Source organism: Cryptomeria japonica, chromosome 10, assembly GCF_030272615.1.
Source record: "Cryptomeria japonica chromosome 10, Sugi_1.0, whole genome shotgun sequence".
NCBI classification, from domain to species: Eukaryota; Viridiplantae; Streptophyta; class Pinopsida; order Cupressales; family Cupressaceae; genus Cryptomeria; species Cryptomeria japonica.
Window position 1 is genome coordinate 445,411,228 of NC_081414.1, and position 17,182 is coordinate 445,428,409.

The window sequence follows — 17,182 nt, forward strand, 5'->3', positions numbered from 1 at the left end:
AATAAACTTGAACATTAAAATTATAATCTTAAATTAAAAATTAAATAAAAATAAATTAAACATAAAAAAATAACTAAATAATTAATATATGAAATTTCCACCAAAAATAAATAAAAAATAATAAAATTAAAACACAAAACAAATTCAACACAAATCTCTACCACTTATGAACACATAATTATATTTAAAAAATTTAACTAGAACAAATACAAAACCATTTGAACAAAGATGTATGAGTATCCTTCAAACGAGGTTAGGACTAAAAAACCGCGTTGTATTTGGGAAGAGTGTAAAATCAGTTGAAAAAAAACATCGTAAATTGAGAAACTATGAGGTGTGCTTTTAATTGAGGAATTTGTGAAGGAAAGTAAATTAGAAGCGAAGGTTATCTGGTGCTGATGAACATGCAGATGCTGTAGGGACTAGGGAGTGAAGGGTGTGGTAACAAGCGCAGAATAAAACAAGATGATGGTAATGAGTGCAGGTGCAGTGGGAGTGGGAGTGCGAATGAGAATGCTTTCTCCTTCCTCTTCGTCGTGGGGTAAAAGGAAAATAGGAATCGGAATAGGAGGTCCCCTTCCCCTTCCCCTTCCCCTTAATCTCCACTTCCAACGCAAATGCGTTTACAATTCGAGAGATGCTGACACTAGTCCTCCTCAAGAAGCTGTTCTCAAAGCCATCTCAGGTACTGCTTTTTTTTTTCTTTTTCTTATAATTAGTGGCGATACACAACTCTGCATTTAAAGCACTCTGCAGAAAGTTCACATAATTTGGCACGAGGATTCTAGATAGAAATTATTGGAAACAAAGGAAGACCAGAACATAATATTAATAAGATAATAAACAACTCTGCAGAAAGTTCACATAACTAGCAGTTGTACTGCTTGGTGCGAGATTTATACACATACAAATCATTGGCAAAAAAAAAGAAAACCAAAACAAATTTTTTCATATATTAAAAACAACCCTGCATTTAAAGCACTCCACACAAAGCTCACATAATTAGCAGTTGCACTCTTGGTGTGAAACTTTTACACACAGAAATCATTCCGAAACCAAGGAAAACCAGAATCCATTTTTATAAAGATAAAAGGAAAAAGCTTAACACAACTACAAGTATTTACTTCTTACCCCAATTGAAAAGGTTTATGCCTGCTGGCATAATTAATCTGTTTGACTTTATTACGTTACTGAAAATAAATCAGATCATGAGGATCGCTTGCAGACTCCAGACTCCAGACCATGAACTCAAACTTGGTAGCAAAGCAGTTTAATTTTTTTTTTTTTTTTTTTTATAATTTGAATTTCATTTTCTGTATTTTTTATTTTCACAGACTCAATTTTCAGTTTTCAAACTTGGTCAAGTCTGTGAGACAAGGCTGCAGACTCGCTGAGCCTGACTCAGACTTGATCCGAAAATCCTCGGCAAGTCTCAACACCATAGTCCAGATAACTCTACCTTGCCACACGCTCGGCCATACATACAAGAGATTCTTGCATCTTCTGATTCATGAATCTATTATATCTTGTGTAAAGTGTCTTGTGCAAGGGAACTTAGCCAACAGTGATCAATGTCTCTTGAACACAGTGTGAGGGCTGATCAAACCTTCATGATTTAGGGTGTACTACAATGCCCAACAGTATATCATATTTAATGGTCATTCATGATAGAGTGTGATTGTGATTGCTGGTTTGTGTCCTCGCTGATCCAATGTGCTTGTAGGCTTGAACCTTCATGTTGAAGTGGTGGGTGTTCATGTCCTTGCCTTTATCTTCCAACTCCCGCTAGGAAAATGTGCTTGTGGGCTCTATGCCCCTATCAGGCTACTGGGCTCATGGGTTTGGACTATTTGCATTTATGCAGTACCTTCATGTCGGGGATGTGATCCCCCATTTGTGACCTTACTTGGCTTGGGCTAGGCTGAAAATTCCCGAGGTACCAATAAAAAAATCATATTTAATGAGCAAGGATCACCTTTGCTGATTCTTCTTCTTAATATTCTCTCGGGGATGTGATCCCCCATTTGTGACCTTACTTGGCTTGGGCTAGGCTGAAAATTCCCGAGGTACCAATAAAAAAAATCATATTTAATGAGCAAGGATCACCTTTGCTGATTCTTCTTCTTAATATTCTCAGGTGATTCAACCATGTGTCTCGAAACTCCAATGCCATTTACTTTTAGTCTAGGCTAGAATTTTATTTTTATGCAAAGGTCCTCCTAATGACGAGGAGAATCACTGCAGCTCAAGATTGATTCTTGAAAACCACCTTTGGCAATCATTTTCAGCTACATGCACAGCAAAATAGCCAAAATCTATACATTTATCTGTTGTTTAAACGTTTGCGCAACAATAAGTGTTCTTCAAAGCATTGGTTTAAGAGTTCAAATCTTTTTAGTACTATAAAAAAAATAAAAAATTGACAACTATTCCAAAGAAGATTTGTGAATTAAATATTGGAGGAAAGATAAAAGTGGGAAAATTTGTTCTTTTCATAATTATGACACTACTTTGAAAAAGAAGGAAATATTAGATACCTGAAATTGTGAGTAATTGAAAAACCATAACTGATTGTCGGTTTAAATAGAAGTAATTTTTGAAACTCTATTGAACCACCAGACTTGAGAGGATCCTTGAATAGCTGTTTATCTATTATTTTTTTGACAATTATATTGGGAATCTTATCAGCAAGAGTAAACTTTTGTCAAAGAAATGAAGAACTTGATCTTGTAGCCTCCACTTTTTGAACAATAGTATGAGATTGTGCTACCTTCTTAGGGCTTCTCCTTCCGAGGTTTTTAACAGCCAAGTAATTCTAGAGTTTAATATCTGATAAATAATTCCAGTATGTTTTAGTCCATTGAGATGAGCTAGTATAACTAAGTTTAATGAAATGAAATATTGATAAACTTTATTGGGCGATTCCAGAGTCTGTATAATGTCCTTAATCACTGGTACATGATACATGCTGCATAAATTGGTTTACGGTTCTATTATGCTGTTTGGAGCTGGAATCAGTATTTGAAGAAGCCATTTTTCAAGTGATGATCATTCTTCAGATGTTGATGTTGGATCTCCTAATCGCTGGTTGTATAGCTGCAAAGTAAAGCAAGCTGGATTTCACTTTGTGAGGTCAACTTAGGTTCTCCAAATTGATGCTGATGGAAGCTCTAAATTCCCTTGGCTCGCTGGAGAGGAATTTTAGATCCTCAGCCAATGAAAGAAGAACTCGATTGATATATTTCCTTACTTGCCTTTGACAAGTATAATTCATGGTTTTTTCTTCAACCTCCTAAATTCAGTTGAGTTCCTTTCCTTATCGGTTGAGGGACATGCTAAAGGTTCTCTATCTATAGGAAGATGCAGCGTGAGGAGATAAACAATAAAATAAAATAAAGAGAAGGAATTGGAGATGTACAATATAAAATATATTCAAATTTCCTCTTCACACTTCCATCTGTCTAAACAGGAGCATGAATATTGGTCTTGACAATGCATATCAGCTCTCAAAGTGTTAGGACCTTTACATCCTAACCTTTAATTATTCTGAGCATTGTCATAATTATAGTTAAGTTATCTCGTTAATATTACATCGTGAAGATTTATCCTACATACATCACATGGAGTTGTAAAAACATAATGAGTTTATATTGTGTAAATTTATCCTACATTGTTTTGTATCTCATAAGCTACTCTTTGCAAGGCCTTTATATTGATGTTATTATGAGGAGAAAATCATCCTGGAGCCATAATTTGTATTAGAGCTTTGATTTTAAGGAGGTTTCCCCCTTGAAGAGACTTGGGATACTTGTTCCAATTTCATGAATTGAAGCATATTTGCAGCTATTTTCCAAGCATTACAGTCTTTTTTCCTTGTTATTGCTTCCATTTGATAATATTGTGCGGGTAAGAGCCCAACACAAAGCATGTACAAAGACTACTTCTTTTGGGACCAAAACAATTCCTCATAGGTTATAAAGTTTGATATAGGAATTTCTATTAAACTTGATGCTCATGCAGTTGTTCTTATATGAATTAGTTTTGTGAATTATTGAATTCATCAAACAAAGTTGCAACAATTAACACAACCATCGTCAACAAAATAGCTTGGTGAATAAGCTAGATGAACTATGAATCTTGTCTAAAATGACATAAATTCACAATTAGAGTGTTAGGACCCTCATGTCATAGTCTTTTTACTTTGAGCATTATAATAGTCATAGTATAGTTGTTTAATTGATAGTCATTGTATGTATTCGTCCCACATTGGTTGTATTTTCTAAGTCACCCTTTGTGAGGGCTTTATATTGATGTTGTAATAAAAAAAATATCATCTTGCAATCATATTTTGTAATAGAGCTTTGGTCTTGTTAACGTGGCTAAAGTCAGATTACCAACTCCTTCCGGTCAACACATAATAGAATGTTGAGTATCCTATCCTCTCTTGAATAAGGAAATCCTTGATGCTGTTTTAGATGATCAAGGGGGACAACCTCAAGGTTTCAAATGTCAGGTCTTGGCTGCGGGATAACTCAACGATTTTATGTGTTTTGCTGGTAACATAAGGGGCTTACACTTTCAATAAGCTGGTTTGCATCTGACGATGCTGTGATTCTCATACCGGGGAAATAAAAGCAAAAGGGTTAGGGATCCTAAGGACAGTGATGATAATAGTTAATGCAACGGGTAGACAAATTTCCATAAACCAATTCTTGTTTTGCCAGAGACACCCTCACAACTCAACAAGAAAAGTGCAAGCTCCAAGGGACTAAATGATTTTCAGACCGGAGGTACTCATTCAGGCACCCAATTCTGGCGCAGCCTGAGACAAGCACCTACAGTTGAACTAAGTACAATTTTGAGTTCAGACTAACCATACACAGTGACCTACAATCAACAGGCCCCTAATGGTATGAACTAGAAACCTCATCAAATACCTTTGCATTTCATTAGTAAAACCACTGAACCCTACTTAGCCAGCTAAAGGGAAACCATGCAAATAGCAGAAAACAAAATAACAAACACCATGCTTCAATGTTCATATATTTATTCCAACTGCCATTATAACAATTTCTTACAGCAGTCCTATTCTACTCCTAATCTGAAAACTGCATCTAACTCCTAAAAACCTAACAAATTCTAACTTCTAGCTGTCTAACTTTCTAACTACTAAAATCTAACCCTCTAAGAGTCTAAAAATCTAACCCCATACAAAGAGAGAGGCCTTGCCTTTTATAGATTTTACAATTTTGATTCAAGGGTTAGGATTGACTGCATCCAATAGCTGCAATCTGCCTTTTAGAAGCCTGACAGTTTTAACCCATGCCTAGTTATCCTCAGTTGTCCTCCCAATCACTTTCCTAGCTACCGACAACTATTTGGCATCAATTCGGTCAATTAGGTAGCTGAGGAATAACTGACCTGTGCACCCCTTTGCTTTAAATACATTAAACGAGGCCCACAGGACATTAAAACAATTCAGTTTTACAAACTGATTTCTTGGAATCAATTCCAGCTGTGTATTTTTGAGTATGCATACATTTGTAGCATTTTGTGTATACCACTGCTCTCCAAAGACTTGAAATATCATCTCCTTGGTCCTTTCGTGTTGTGGTTGCCTCTACCCCGCAACATGTTCTTCATTGACACCGCCCTGTGGTAGTCTTAGTGCGTCATCATCTTCATCACCTGACTTGATCGTGATCCTATCTTCAATTTGCGCTTCAGGTTGCCATCTTAGCTCTTCCCAATGGCATCGATCTGCAAACAATCGATTTCAACTTGAATCAATCACTTCGAAAAATATAAACGATTTTAACAAATATTAAATTTTTTCAAGGCAATGTCAGGCTTTTTTTTTGACGAATAAAAAAAAATAAAATTCACTTTTTAAATTAATTTGAATCCCCTCTTTTCTCTTTATAGTTGGCTGATTCAATGAAAGGGTAAAAATCGATCTTTTAGGTGCAAATGCAAATTTGTTTTTTAAAATGGCCCCCCCCCCCCCGCCCCCCTTTAGCTTATTTTTAACATCCCTTGGGCTGACTTAACACGAAGGGGGTGAAACTCGGCCTTTAGGCTGAAATGTGAGACTTCGTTGAAAAAGCCCCCCTTTTGATTGGCCAAACTCGGCCTTTTAAATGGAAATGTGCGATTTATTTTAAATGTCTCCTTTTTGTTAAACTCGGCCTATGGGAAGGAAATGTGCAATTTTCTGTTTGATTTGCCTCCTTCCATGCTTGCAAAAATCGCAGAACTCACGCCTTTTGGAAAAAATATGAAAAAATCAGCTTCTAGCTCGGGCTTTTGGAGAAAAGTGAAAGAGTCACTTCTAACTAGGGCCTTTTAGAAAAAAAGTGCAACTTTGTTTGTTTTTAAATGCACTTTACCATTTTGGAGAAAACTTGGCCCTTATGAGGCGATTAGAAAGAAATTTCATCTCCTCCCTTTAAATGTTTTCGATTTTATTTTCCTTGACTTCAAAATCGGCACCCTCGGCATTTTATCGGGGAAGATAGGACATTCGAGGCACACAATGTCGGGCAAAAGAATGTCGATTCCTATTTTTGATAGGAAAAAGCATCGAATTTTGTTTCTCTTTTTTCCTTACAAGCTTGTCTTTCGGCATTTTCGCGGCATCTGGAGATGAAGGAGCTCAGCGTTTCATTTGCCCCCTCCACATGTCTTCGGGGATTTCTTTTGGTATTTGTAGAGGCATTTAGATCATGCATACTATCAATTTTACTTGCTTGCCCTTGGACGCGAGTCAGGATTGCCTCTGGTCAAAACACGACTCCCGTTTCGTTTTGCCCTTATCGGCACAATATCGGGCATCGGTAGGGTTGGGGTTTATTTTGGCCTTTGAAGGCATTTGGAAGATGAAAAAGAAATAAACAAATTCAAGGTAAAGTCGCGATTTCCATCTTTGATAAAAACTTCGGCCTTTCAAGGCGAAATGACAGAAGGAATTGATTCAAAACACCACGATCCTTGGTTCTGTGCGCCCCAACTCAAATCGTGATCTCACTTGGGATTCCTTTCAGCGATTTGAAGGCATTATTACAGGCGAAGCTTCTCTCTATCGAGCAACGAGAGGGGGGTCCCTATCCGAGACAGGGGTGTGTGTGCAAGCACAACATGTCTCAAGGAGGTCAACCCCTTGAAGAGGCCCACGATTCATGTTACTACCATAAATGTATTTATAGCTATTTTTTGAGCATTGTGTTCTTTGTATTTTATTGTTGTGTTTGATAATATTTTTGAGATCAAGATCCTAACTAGTTGTATCAATGCTCTTTCTAGAGTTGTGTTCCAAAGAAGCAACAATTTATTTGCTTACTAGAACAGTGAACTACTCACTTTGAGAAAATGGTAAACTTAGTGGGATACTAACCGTTTCCCCCATTTTTTTGCAGCAGATTGTCTAGGTTGGAAACCTTGTGCTGGGGGTTTTAAAATATTTAGAGAATTGTCATTCTTAGCTAAGCTAAATTCCTCATAAATGGTCTAGTGAAGTAAGGGATACTTAGACTCCAATACCCTTAGACAACATTTGTAGATAGAATTGAACTTCCACATACCTTTTGATATATCAGGAGACCATTTAGAGTTAGAAGAAGCCTTGCCTTAGGAAGCCATTGTCATCCCCGCGTAAGGTAGGATTTAAAAATACCTAACATAACACTAAGCTTAGAGCCAACCTGGAATAATTTCTTAAAGAAGCCAAGCTAGGGTTTTGATAAGGCAAACAACATAGAAGTTTAAATTAGGGGCGACAAACAATATGGACATTCAAAGACATTCATATATATAATCACCCAAGACAAGTATTAGATATAGAAGACAACAATTAACGTGTAAAGAGCAGTGATTAACTTAATTCTATAACAGCGATTAACTTCTATGTTAAGAGCAGTAGTTTACTTCTATAAGACTTGATTAACTCCTATGTTACAGCAGAGATTATTGTTAAAAGAAAAGCAGCGATTATCATATAGAGAAAAGGTGGCGATTTGTTTAGGGAGGTAATTACCAAAAGCAGTGATCTTTAAATGGCAGCAATTAACATCTAGTAAGGAATGGCGATTAGTGAAGATAACAAATCTCTGCAAAGGGTGCAACCTATTTTGGTCATATTTATTAATGAAAAGAAATGTGCCTAGGGAATCGACCCTCTTGGGAAAGATATAAAATCATTTTGTGAAAGTTGTGAAGGACATTTTACAGAATTAAGGCAGGTCTAGGGCAGATATTGGGCAAGGTTTATTATAGCAAATCATGATTGAAAGAAGTATATGCAGATCTAAATAAAGAGAGATCAATGAAGTAGGAATCTGAATAAATAAATAATATTCAGCATATAGTCCCTGTGTATTATATAAATGTTTGGGTTTGATGCATAATGCATGGACCACGATCTTACTGATTTGCTATTTTGTCATCCTTGTAGAAATGGATATAACATATTATTGTTTATTTCTATCATAACTATATGTGCGTAATTAATGATGATGAAGATTCTTTTTAAAGCTCGTATCCAATCTGCCATTCTGTTATGGAGGGGAGATAATGCATATGAGGAAGGCAAATAGCTAGGAAGCCATTCAGGTAGAGACACCCCAAGTGGGGCTGGGAGGCCGAATGACGGTTGTCATTTCGCGCTCCTGGGATGGATGGTACGGCTCGAGGCGCCTTGTATGATCTCCCAAGTGGTGCTTTATAATGATGATGGGTTGTTTGGGTAGAACCTTAAAGGAATCCCATATGTATATTATAATGATTGAGCTAATGTCCATAACTCTAGAAGGAATGCTCGATTTTATATTTAACCAATTGGGAACTAAGTGGTAAATGATACCTCTATTTCATTCCTTATTTTACTTGGAATTGCGATTTTAGGTCAAAAACTAGGGCATTGAAAAAGGGGACATTACAGCCATCGACCATTTGCGATTTGTAGAGCATTGATAGCCCTTAGCACCAAGAAATTACTTTCTTGGTACCTTTGAGATGGGATTGTGTGGCTATGGGTGATGGAATCCTTTGTAGTTAAAGCTTTGAAATATTGCATTGCTTCACTATTTACATACAAGACAAGTTTATTAGAGAGCCTATAGACCAAGCACACTTTAGCCTAGTCATCCCTTTTTAACCCTTTCTAAGAACAAATTTGAGCTATCGTGTAGAGACTAGTTGATTTGCATACCTTGTACAGCATAGATTAGATTTGATTCAGCCATGTTGAGCAGAATTATCTAGAAATACAATAAGTTAGTGGGTTATTAAGTTGGAAAGCAAGATTTGAAGCAATTTTGTTATGGTTTAGCTCCTATATGGTTGCTAATTTGAAACTTTTGGGGTCAATCTAAGTCTAACTGGGAAGAATTTGATAGTTATGTTTGGCAAATTTTCCCATAGGGCATTATTTGTAAAAATGGAAAAAATATCTAGGCAATTGTTATGTTGCAATCAACTTGTTGGGCTAATTGTTTTACATATAACTTTGGCACACCTCTGGTAATTGAGTAATTTTTTCAGCTATTGAGATACTTGAACCATTATGATTATCTTGTTGAGATGGTCATTTTGATATGTAATTCTAGTATACCTTCTGGGCATCCTAGGTGACTCAACATAGACAATGGGCATTGTTCTTAGTATTTTGCTGTGTAAAAACTTTACTCTAAACTTAAGACCATCAAATAATGACTTTAAGCCTTACATTAGGTGAACAAAGCTCTTTGGCTAGCTGAAATCGAATCTCATATTGCTAGGCTCAATAGTCAACATCTTACACTATACGTGGCCATCGAAAACATACATGGACAACATAATGGTCATCATTGTTTCTTTGGTCAGAGTTCCGGACATCACACACATGGTGATGGAAATAATTCTGGGGGATGACCACAATGTCTGCCCAAAATGGATTTTCCCATTTTTGATGGAGATGACTCCACCAACTAGATTTACCAAGCTAAACAATGCTTTACCTTACATCAAATCCCCATGCAATTTATTGCCTCATTCAATTTGGAGAATGATGCCATGCAATGGTACCAATGGTTTGAGAAGAACGGTGGCATGCCAACTTAAGTTGGGATGAGTTTTGTAAAGTTATTCTAACTCATTTTGGCCCTAGTTCTTATGATGATTTCACCAGAGCATTAACCAAGCTATGCCAAACTTGTTCAGTCCATAAGTACCAAACATCGTTTGAACTTTGAATGTTTGGCCAATCAGACCATAGGGCTTGACAATGCCTTTTTCAAAAGTTGCTTCATCAATGAGAAGAGGACATTTGGGCCGAGTTAAAGATGTTTAACCCACAAGACATGATGTATACCATTGGGTTAGCCAAATTGAATTAAGACAATTTTGCTGCTCAACGTTGTACATATAAGCAACAACCATTCTGAATTCCATAGTGGGCTATAAATGAATGGGGTTGATCATTGAGCAAGATCTACACATGGGATTCGATGATTACTTAGCATGCATCTAATGCTGGCTCTCTCTATAGTATATATAAAGAATACTAGATCTTGTAAATTTAGGTATTCTTTGTGCATGGGGAGTTTGACAAAGAATACTAGATCTCATTAATTTAGATATTCTTTTTGCTTGAGGAGTTTGGCATTTATTGAACCCTTTTGACTCTTTAATCTTTCTTGTTTTAATAACTTTGGAAAGACATTAATAAAGAGTATCTAAGCACAATTTCGCAATCAGCAGTGTCTGACAGAATAAGTAATTCCTGTTCAGAATGTTAATTCTTACATGAATAAAAGATAAGCATTCTTTATTAAATTCCAATAACATTAATAGCATTAGGCATTTATCATGATACAGCTTCAGGTTTGGCAACATATTACCACAAAAAGGGTTTGCAGACAAATGGCAAGAGCTATGATGAAAACTGATTTATTTTCTTCCATACTGGGCATCCTAATCAATTCATCAAACTGAAGTTTAAACATACACCAGACCAATTGAGGAGCCAATATGCCATAAATAGAATGGGTTATAAATCATGACTATGGACAAGACATGTTGACTGAGCCATAGACAGCATGCACTAGGTAATTTTACTTCATGTGTAAACCCTACCCTCCATCTTTAAACTTATGAAATTTAGATGGCATTATAATTATTTTGTTGACTTTAGTGCTATGTTGTAAATGATTTATCAATGATTTAGAGTGCATAATCTGATGCATCTGAATTTCTGATTTAATTTATGATACTGTGTCATATGGGAGTATAATATGTGTTGTATTCCCATTGACAAATTGTTATCTTTCTATTGCATGGATTCAACCAAAGGTAGGATTTGTTATGCGGAGATTTATTTAACATTCATAAAATGTTAGTTTTCCACTTGGACAGTGTTCAAACTTTTACCAATCAATACATTTAAAACTGCTACATTCCTTTGATGAATAAAGATATTGATGGATTTTACATATATTGGTTCTCAGAGGTTTCAAAAACAGAGGGGAGAGTTGCACAAACAAGAAATGTTGTTATGGGAGGCACAATATCTGGGGAATCAGAAGATGAATGGAAAATTTTAGATCAAAAGGTATGTTTGGATTATGTTTTTTCATGAGTTACCATTCAGACGGTAGTTGAATACCTGACCTGTTTTGTCTTAGCAGTACAACTTTTCTTGGAATGTAAACTGTTTACAGGGTTTGCCCTTGTCATGTTCCTCCAAGCTTACAGCTTTTCTTGGAATGTAAATTGTTTAAAAGTTTTTCCCTCCTTGTATACTGCCAGCTTTCTTGTTTGCTTATTTGTCTTTCCAACATTAGCTTGGTCGTACCTATAAAGCAAGTGGAGAAATCCAGTTGTTAGTAAAGAAGACAAGCCTATTGAGAAATGTGCATGGGACTGTATGTACATGTATCCATGTTCACATTTGCATGATACACATTGATATACACATGCATGTGTATAAGCATGCAGGCATGTATTAAAGTACATGTTTCCTGAAATAAAAGGCAGGTTTAACCTTGATCTTCAGTAAGTGATTTATATCCTTTTGTTCGAGGTTGTGTAATGATTCAATTAAAGGATTAGAGGAAAAAAACTAGATATCTGAAGAGGGCCCTTTGCAGCAGACAGGAATATGAATAAATCATATAAGGCTTGGCAATTAAACTAAAACCATGAAATTACCACAGTTCATAATATCAGCTTGGCTTTTTGGAGTTGACTATGTAATTTTTTTTACCATCAATGTTTCAGATCATATGATCATCACCAAGATGAGATGTATTGAGGGAAGAGAATTATAAGGATAGTGGCAGACCATGATAATTAAATAGATGAGGCTTAGCATGTTTTTTTAAATTTGGAGGTTCAAAAGACAAGAGAGAAGGCAGCCATAGATTTCATTCTTATCACTAAATGCTTTCATGTAATAGGTGTTAGACACAATGCACCACTGAGAGGGGGAGGGGGTGAATCAGTGGTTCTCAAACTTTTCCCTTTAGCTATCCTATGTGAGCATACCGGTTAATAGATCTAACTCAATGCAGACTTACCGGTTAGTGGGGAGACCAACACAAATGCAATCACATAAGGGACATCACATAATACCAATATATACGAGGAAAACCCAAGATTGGTTAAACCTCGGTGAGCAATGCTACTGGAGACTACTGCTCCAATCCAGCCTCACAATGAAAACTCTGTTACTATGTTTAGGGCACCAACCCAAGGAGCACCAACCCCTAACTTGTTTATGGGCTACAACCCAAAGGAGCTACAACCATTGCATCGAGCTACAACTTAGTGTTCACAAAGATAACTTCAATTACAAAAGTAGTTGTTTTGTTACAAGTGAATCTTGTAACCATTTCATATACCTTACTCTGTCAGTGAGATACCTTCTTTGCTACACCGACTCAGACTTTTGTAGCTCTCACTTGTTGCTCTACTGCCGGCAAATTCTACCAGTACACCTCTCCTCTTCTTCTTCTTTGCAGGATCTCCTCCTCACTGCTTTGCACTTTACCGGTGCTATACTCTATCGGTCTACTGTCTGCCTTCTCAGCGGCTCTCCTCACTTCTGCTCTGCCGGTATAACCACTACCGATTCTGCTCTTCACTCTCCCTCTTTTCTCAGATACTCGTTGAGTACTTGGCTGATTTGCTCTCACATGCAGAAGTAATACACTTCGCAGCAACACAATATTCTTCTATTCAACAGCTCTCAACTAAGTCCTTAGCCTGCATATTTATAGTCTGGTTTTCCTGCCAAAAGCCTATTCAAAATCTAGGCGGTTAGGGTTTCCTCATCATCCTCGAGGCAAACCAAATCCAATTAGATCTTGCCCGATCTGATCTTCCAGACAACCAACTGTACAACTCTGCCATTAACGCGCCTTCCAATACACGTTTTCCAAATATAGCAAACACGGTCATGTATCTCGACCTGCCTCTGTCAAAACGCCATTAATGTTTCTACTATTTCCTTCTCGAGATCTTCTCACAATCTGATCTTCTTGCTTTGATCCAGGCGCCAACAACTCCCTGATTCTTCTCTGTCGTTCACTCTTCCTCGAGCCACACTCCTCTGATTCGATCCACAAATCACGGGATCCATATTCAATGCACACCTGTAGAAATACCTATCTCTACATGACACTTCACCAATCTCTGCGAGCTTGCCACCTTGATTCCATGTGGCATCCATGTCGACCAACTGCCAACTTGGCTCTTCATGTCGGTCCAGATAGGATCACCGACCAAACACTCTACCGGTTTCTCTTCTCTGCCGGTTTACTAACCCTGCCGGTTAAACCCTCAAATTGATCTGTCATCAACCTTGCACTCTGCTTCTCTTCCGGTGGAGTCGGTCAACACTCTTGCTAACCTGCCTTATGTACATCTTCATCAGATGGGGAGTCTTCTTCATCTGCTCCTTGTCCATATTACCGGTTGACTTATATATCGTTAAACACTCTTGATTTGTACCGACATCTCAATCATGCCTTCTTAGTCGGTTCAGTGCATATCCCTGATTTCATGCACTTGAAGCACACCTCTTCTTCCTTATCTCACAACACTATGATGCACACAATGCATAATAGGAGATAAGTTCCTCTTACCGATGGAGTGACACCTTGTCTTTTGCATCCTGCAATGTACTCATGTGACTTCCCTGTTTGTGCAGCATATCTTCAAACAGGCACATGTGATCCGGTGTGGGCACATTCACTGTCAGTCATCTCTTCATATGGTGACTGCATTCTTCATCCGATGGGAGTCCTGCTGTTCTGCAACCTCATAGCATTCCTGTGATCTGTTCATTCTTCTCCTCCAGTGTTGATGTGATTCAGGTAACATTCAGCCTCTTCATCACAAACAACAACTCTAACACCTTGGACCTCTTGCTTGTACACTGGTCATGATCTTTCTAGGCTAACAACCACTCACTTGGTTGATCTGACTTCTCCATGTCAACATGTTGGTTGAAAATTTTGTACACTTGGGGAAATATACAAAATTGTGGTTTCAACCACAGTGTGTGAGTAAAACTCTCCTAATTAAGGGAAGGCTCCCCCTATCTAACTACAACTTTGAAAATAAAATAGGATGGGACAACAATTTTTCTTCTTCTTTCAAGAAAGACAATATCTTTTTCTCTTCACAGAAAAACGATAGCGATTTGATATAAAACAGCAGTAACAACTTTCAAAATGAAATGAGAGAAAGGAAATGAAGTTTCCTGAAAGCTCAAAGACTTCCGTCACTTCCTTCAGAACGGGACAGCAATATCAAGCTCAAAGACCTGATTATGTGAAGTCCTATCTACCCTTTTCTATACTAACGCTATCAAGAACAAATTATAACAGCTCAAAGACTGGAGTATCTTTTTCTTTTCTACTTAAAACAATGGGAAGTAGTATAAGCTCAAAGACTCATAGCTATTTCTCACAAAATCTGCTTCTAAACTCTCTTAAGAATAAGTGCAAGCACAAAGACTTACAACTTTTCTCAAAGAGTATTTATTCTAATTTATATTAACCTCAAATACTTGCAGCACAAAGACTGCAAATCAAATGCGATTAAGCTCTTTAAGAAACACTTGCAAGAAAGATAATATAGAACACAAACTCAAGAATGTAGCACAAAGACTTAAAGCTTGAGCAATTTCCTTCTATTCCTTTCAATTCTTGAATTCACACATGAAAGCTCAAAGAGATCTTTGCTGTAAATTTGGTAGAGTTTTTGCTTGCTTTCCAAAAGATAAAAATTACAATAGACCCCTCAGTATTTATAGAAGAGGAGCCTTGAGAAAAAGGTGGGAGGATCCTAACTAACTTGAAAGATTCTCTCAACCACCAAGACTTATTCAATAACTAACTAAGACTTATTCCAACTACAGTCCTAACTGAACACAACTTGTAGTTGCCTTACATATAATTACAAAAGTGCAAGTAATGACTTATCTTGCATTTTACAAAAAGGCTTTTACATGTAACTTGTCAAAAGAAAAACTACAACTAAAAGATTACAAATCTGGAAAAATACAACTAAGTGTTGAAAAACACTTAAGTTGTAGCACGTGAAAAGATGAATCCTTCAAACTTCTGGATGATCATTTGTAGTTCATCAGGATCCGGTTCATGGGTGTTCTTGGCAACAACCATGGTCTTCACAATGGTATCATGGCATCGGAGGAGCGTAGAGCTATTCTTCTCCAAGATGGACTGAATTTCATGCAGAAAGATTTGGTGTTTCATCAATATTTGAATTGAAGCAACTGAGTGTTCGCTCCTCCATTCATTATGAATCTTCATCTGTAAATCTGCAAGAACTTCTTCTTCTGGTATCAGCTCTCCATCCTGACTTATTATGTTGCAAGATGCCTTTTCACAATGAGAGACAATATCTTGAAAAACTTCACCCCATAATCTCATTGCATCACCAATCTCCTCAATGAGGGATTTAATAACAAGGGTCTTATTTTCTAGAAGCTCTTCAAATTCCAAGTACATGACCCTGGAAGAGATGATGGCATGCTCCCGTAGAACACTCAACTGTTGTTGGGGCATGGTACGCCAGATTGTCAAACTATCTTCAACACTTTCTAGATTCTTTTTGAAAGTATCAGAAGTCTGATCCAGTTTCTCTTCAACGGTTTCTAATTTAGACATCATCTGAAAAATGTCTTTCATTACTTGTGCACATAGATCATGAAGCTGATCAACTCAGGAATCCAATGCTTGTACCTTTTGAGCAGCCCTTTCAACTCCACGAATTGATTCTTGGGAATCGGAAGAACTTGTGGGATTACTCCCTTCAGCAGCAGGTTTTGTAATTTTATGAACATCTGCCATAAGTTGTCGGTTTTTTCTCTTCTAGCTTGTCTTTCTTTGCTAGAAGTTCATCACACCGCTGTACCAGTGAAGCTACAGAAAATTGAGCATCATGTTTAATCACCTCATGCGTTTGCTTACCCAATTCTATCCTTGTAACTTTGTAATCAGCAGCTGACATTTCTTTTAGTGGCTTATCTGCAATGGGTTCAACAATTTCAGCTACCTTCATCTTGTTGCTGTCAACAGTTACTCTGGAGATAGTCTTGGCCTTTTTAGCAACCTTGGGTCTAGATTGTTTAAGTTGCTGATAATCAAAGGCATTAGGCGAGATTTATTGCTTCTTTCTTTTTGGGGTAAAAGAACTAAGCCACGGAGGTAGAGCCATCAACTCTCCTTCAGTAACAGCTGCAAGCAAAGGAGAAGCAGTTTTTGTTTGAACAACTGTGGTCATCCTAGGAGGAGTATCTGTTTGGATGGCGACCACGGTTTGCTCAGTAACCAATGGGCATGAAGATTGCCTCATAAATTCTTCCTGACCAGAAGCGGAGGTATCAATCTCTGACAGCTGGATACAAGCAGGAGTATCTTCAGGAACTTCCAGCACACACTTTTGTTGATGATCAGGAGGCGGCTTGTATGCTGAAATAGGAATGGCATTTTGAGGAGACTTCTCCACCATTAAGTCAGGAGGAGAAAGGGGCGTCTCAATGGAAACTGAGAAAGGGATCTCATGAGGTGAATTCGAAGCTGGAGACTTAGGAGCATCATCAGATTGTTGTCCTTCTTCTGGATTATCAAGATCAATCACCTGAACATGAAAACGTGACTTTTCCTTCCCACGAGCT

At 37.4% G+C, this 17,182-nt stretch overlaps 1 protein-coding gene across 3 annotated transcripts in view; it reads left to right on the forward strand.

The window, feature by feature from the left end:
* Window positions 1-286: 286 nt before the first annotated feature.
* LOC131067508 (uncharacterized) overlaps window positions 287-17,182 on the forward strand; it is a 215,308-nt gene continuing 198,412 nt past the window's right edge. The window contains exons 1-2 of one of the 3 annotated variants that reach the window (XM_058002527.2): window positions 287-685; window positions 11,481-11,584. In XM_058002527.2, coding sequence (XP_057858510.1) covers window positions 466-685; window positions 11,481-11,584 — 324 coding nt within the window. In that variant the 5' untranslated portion in view covers window positions 287-465. The remainder of the gene's footprint in view (window positions 686-11,480; window positions 11,585-17,182) is intronic. The other 2 variants (XM_058002529.2, XM_058002530.2) reach the window with 2 other exon arrangements.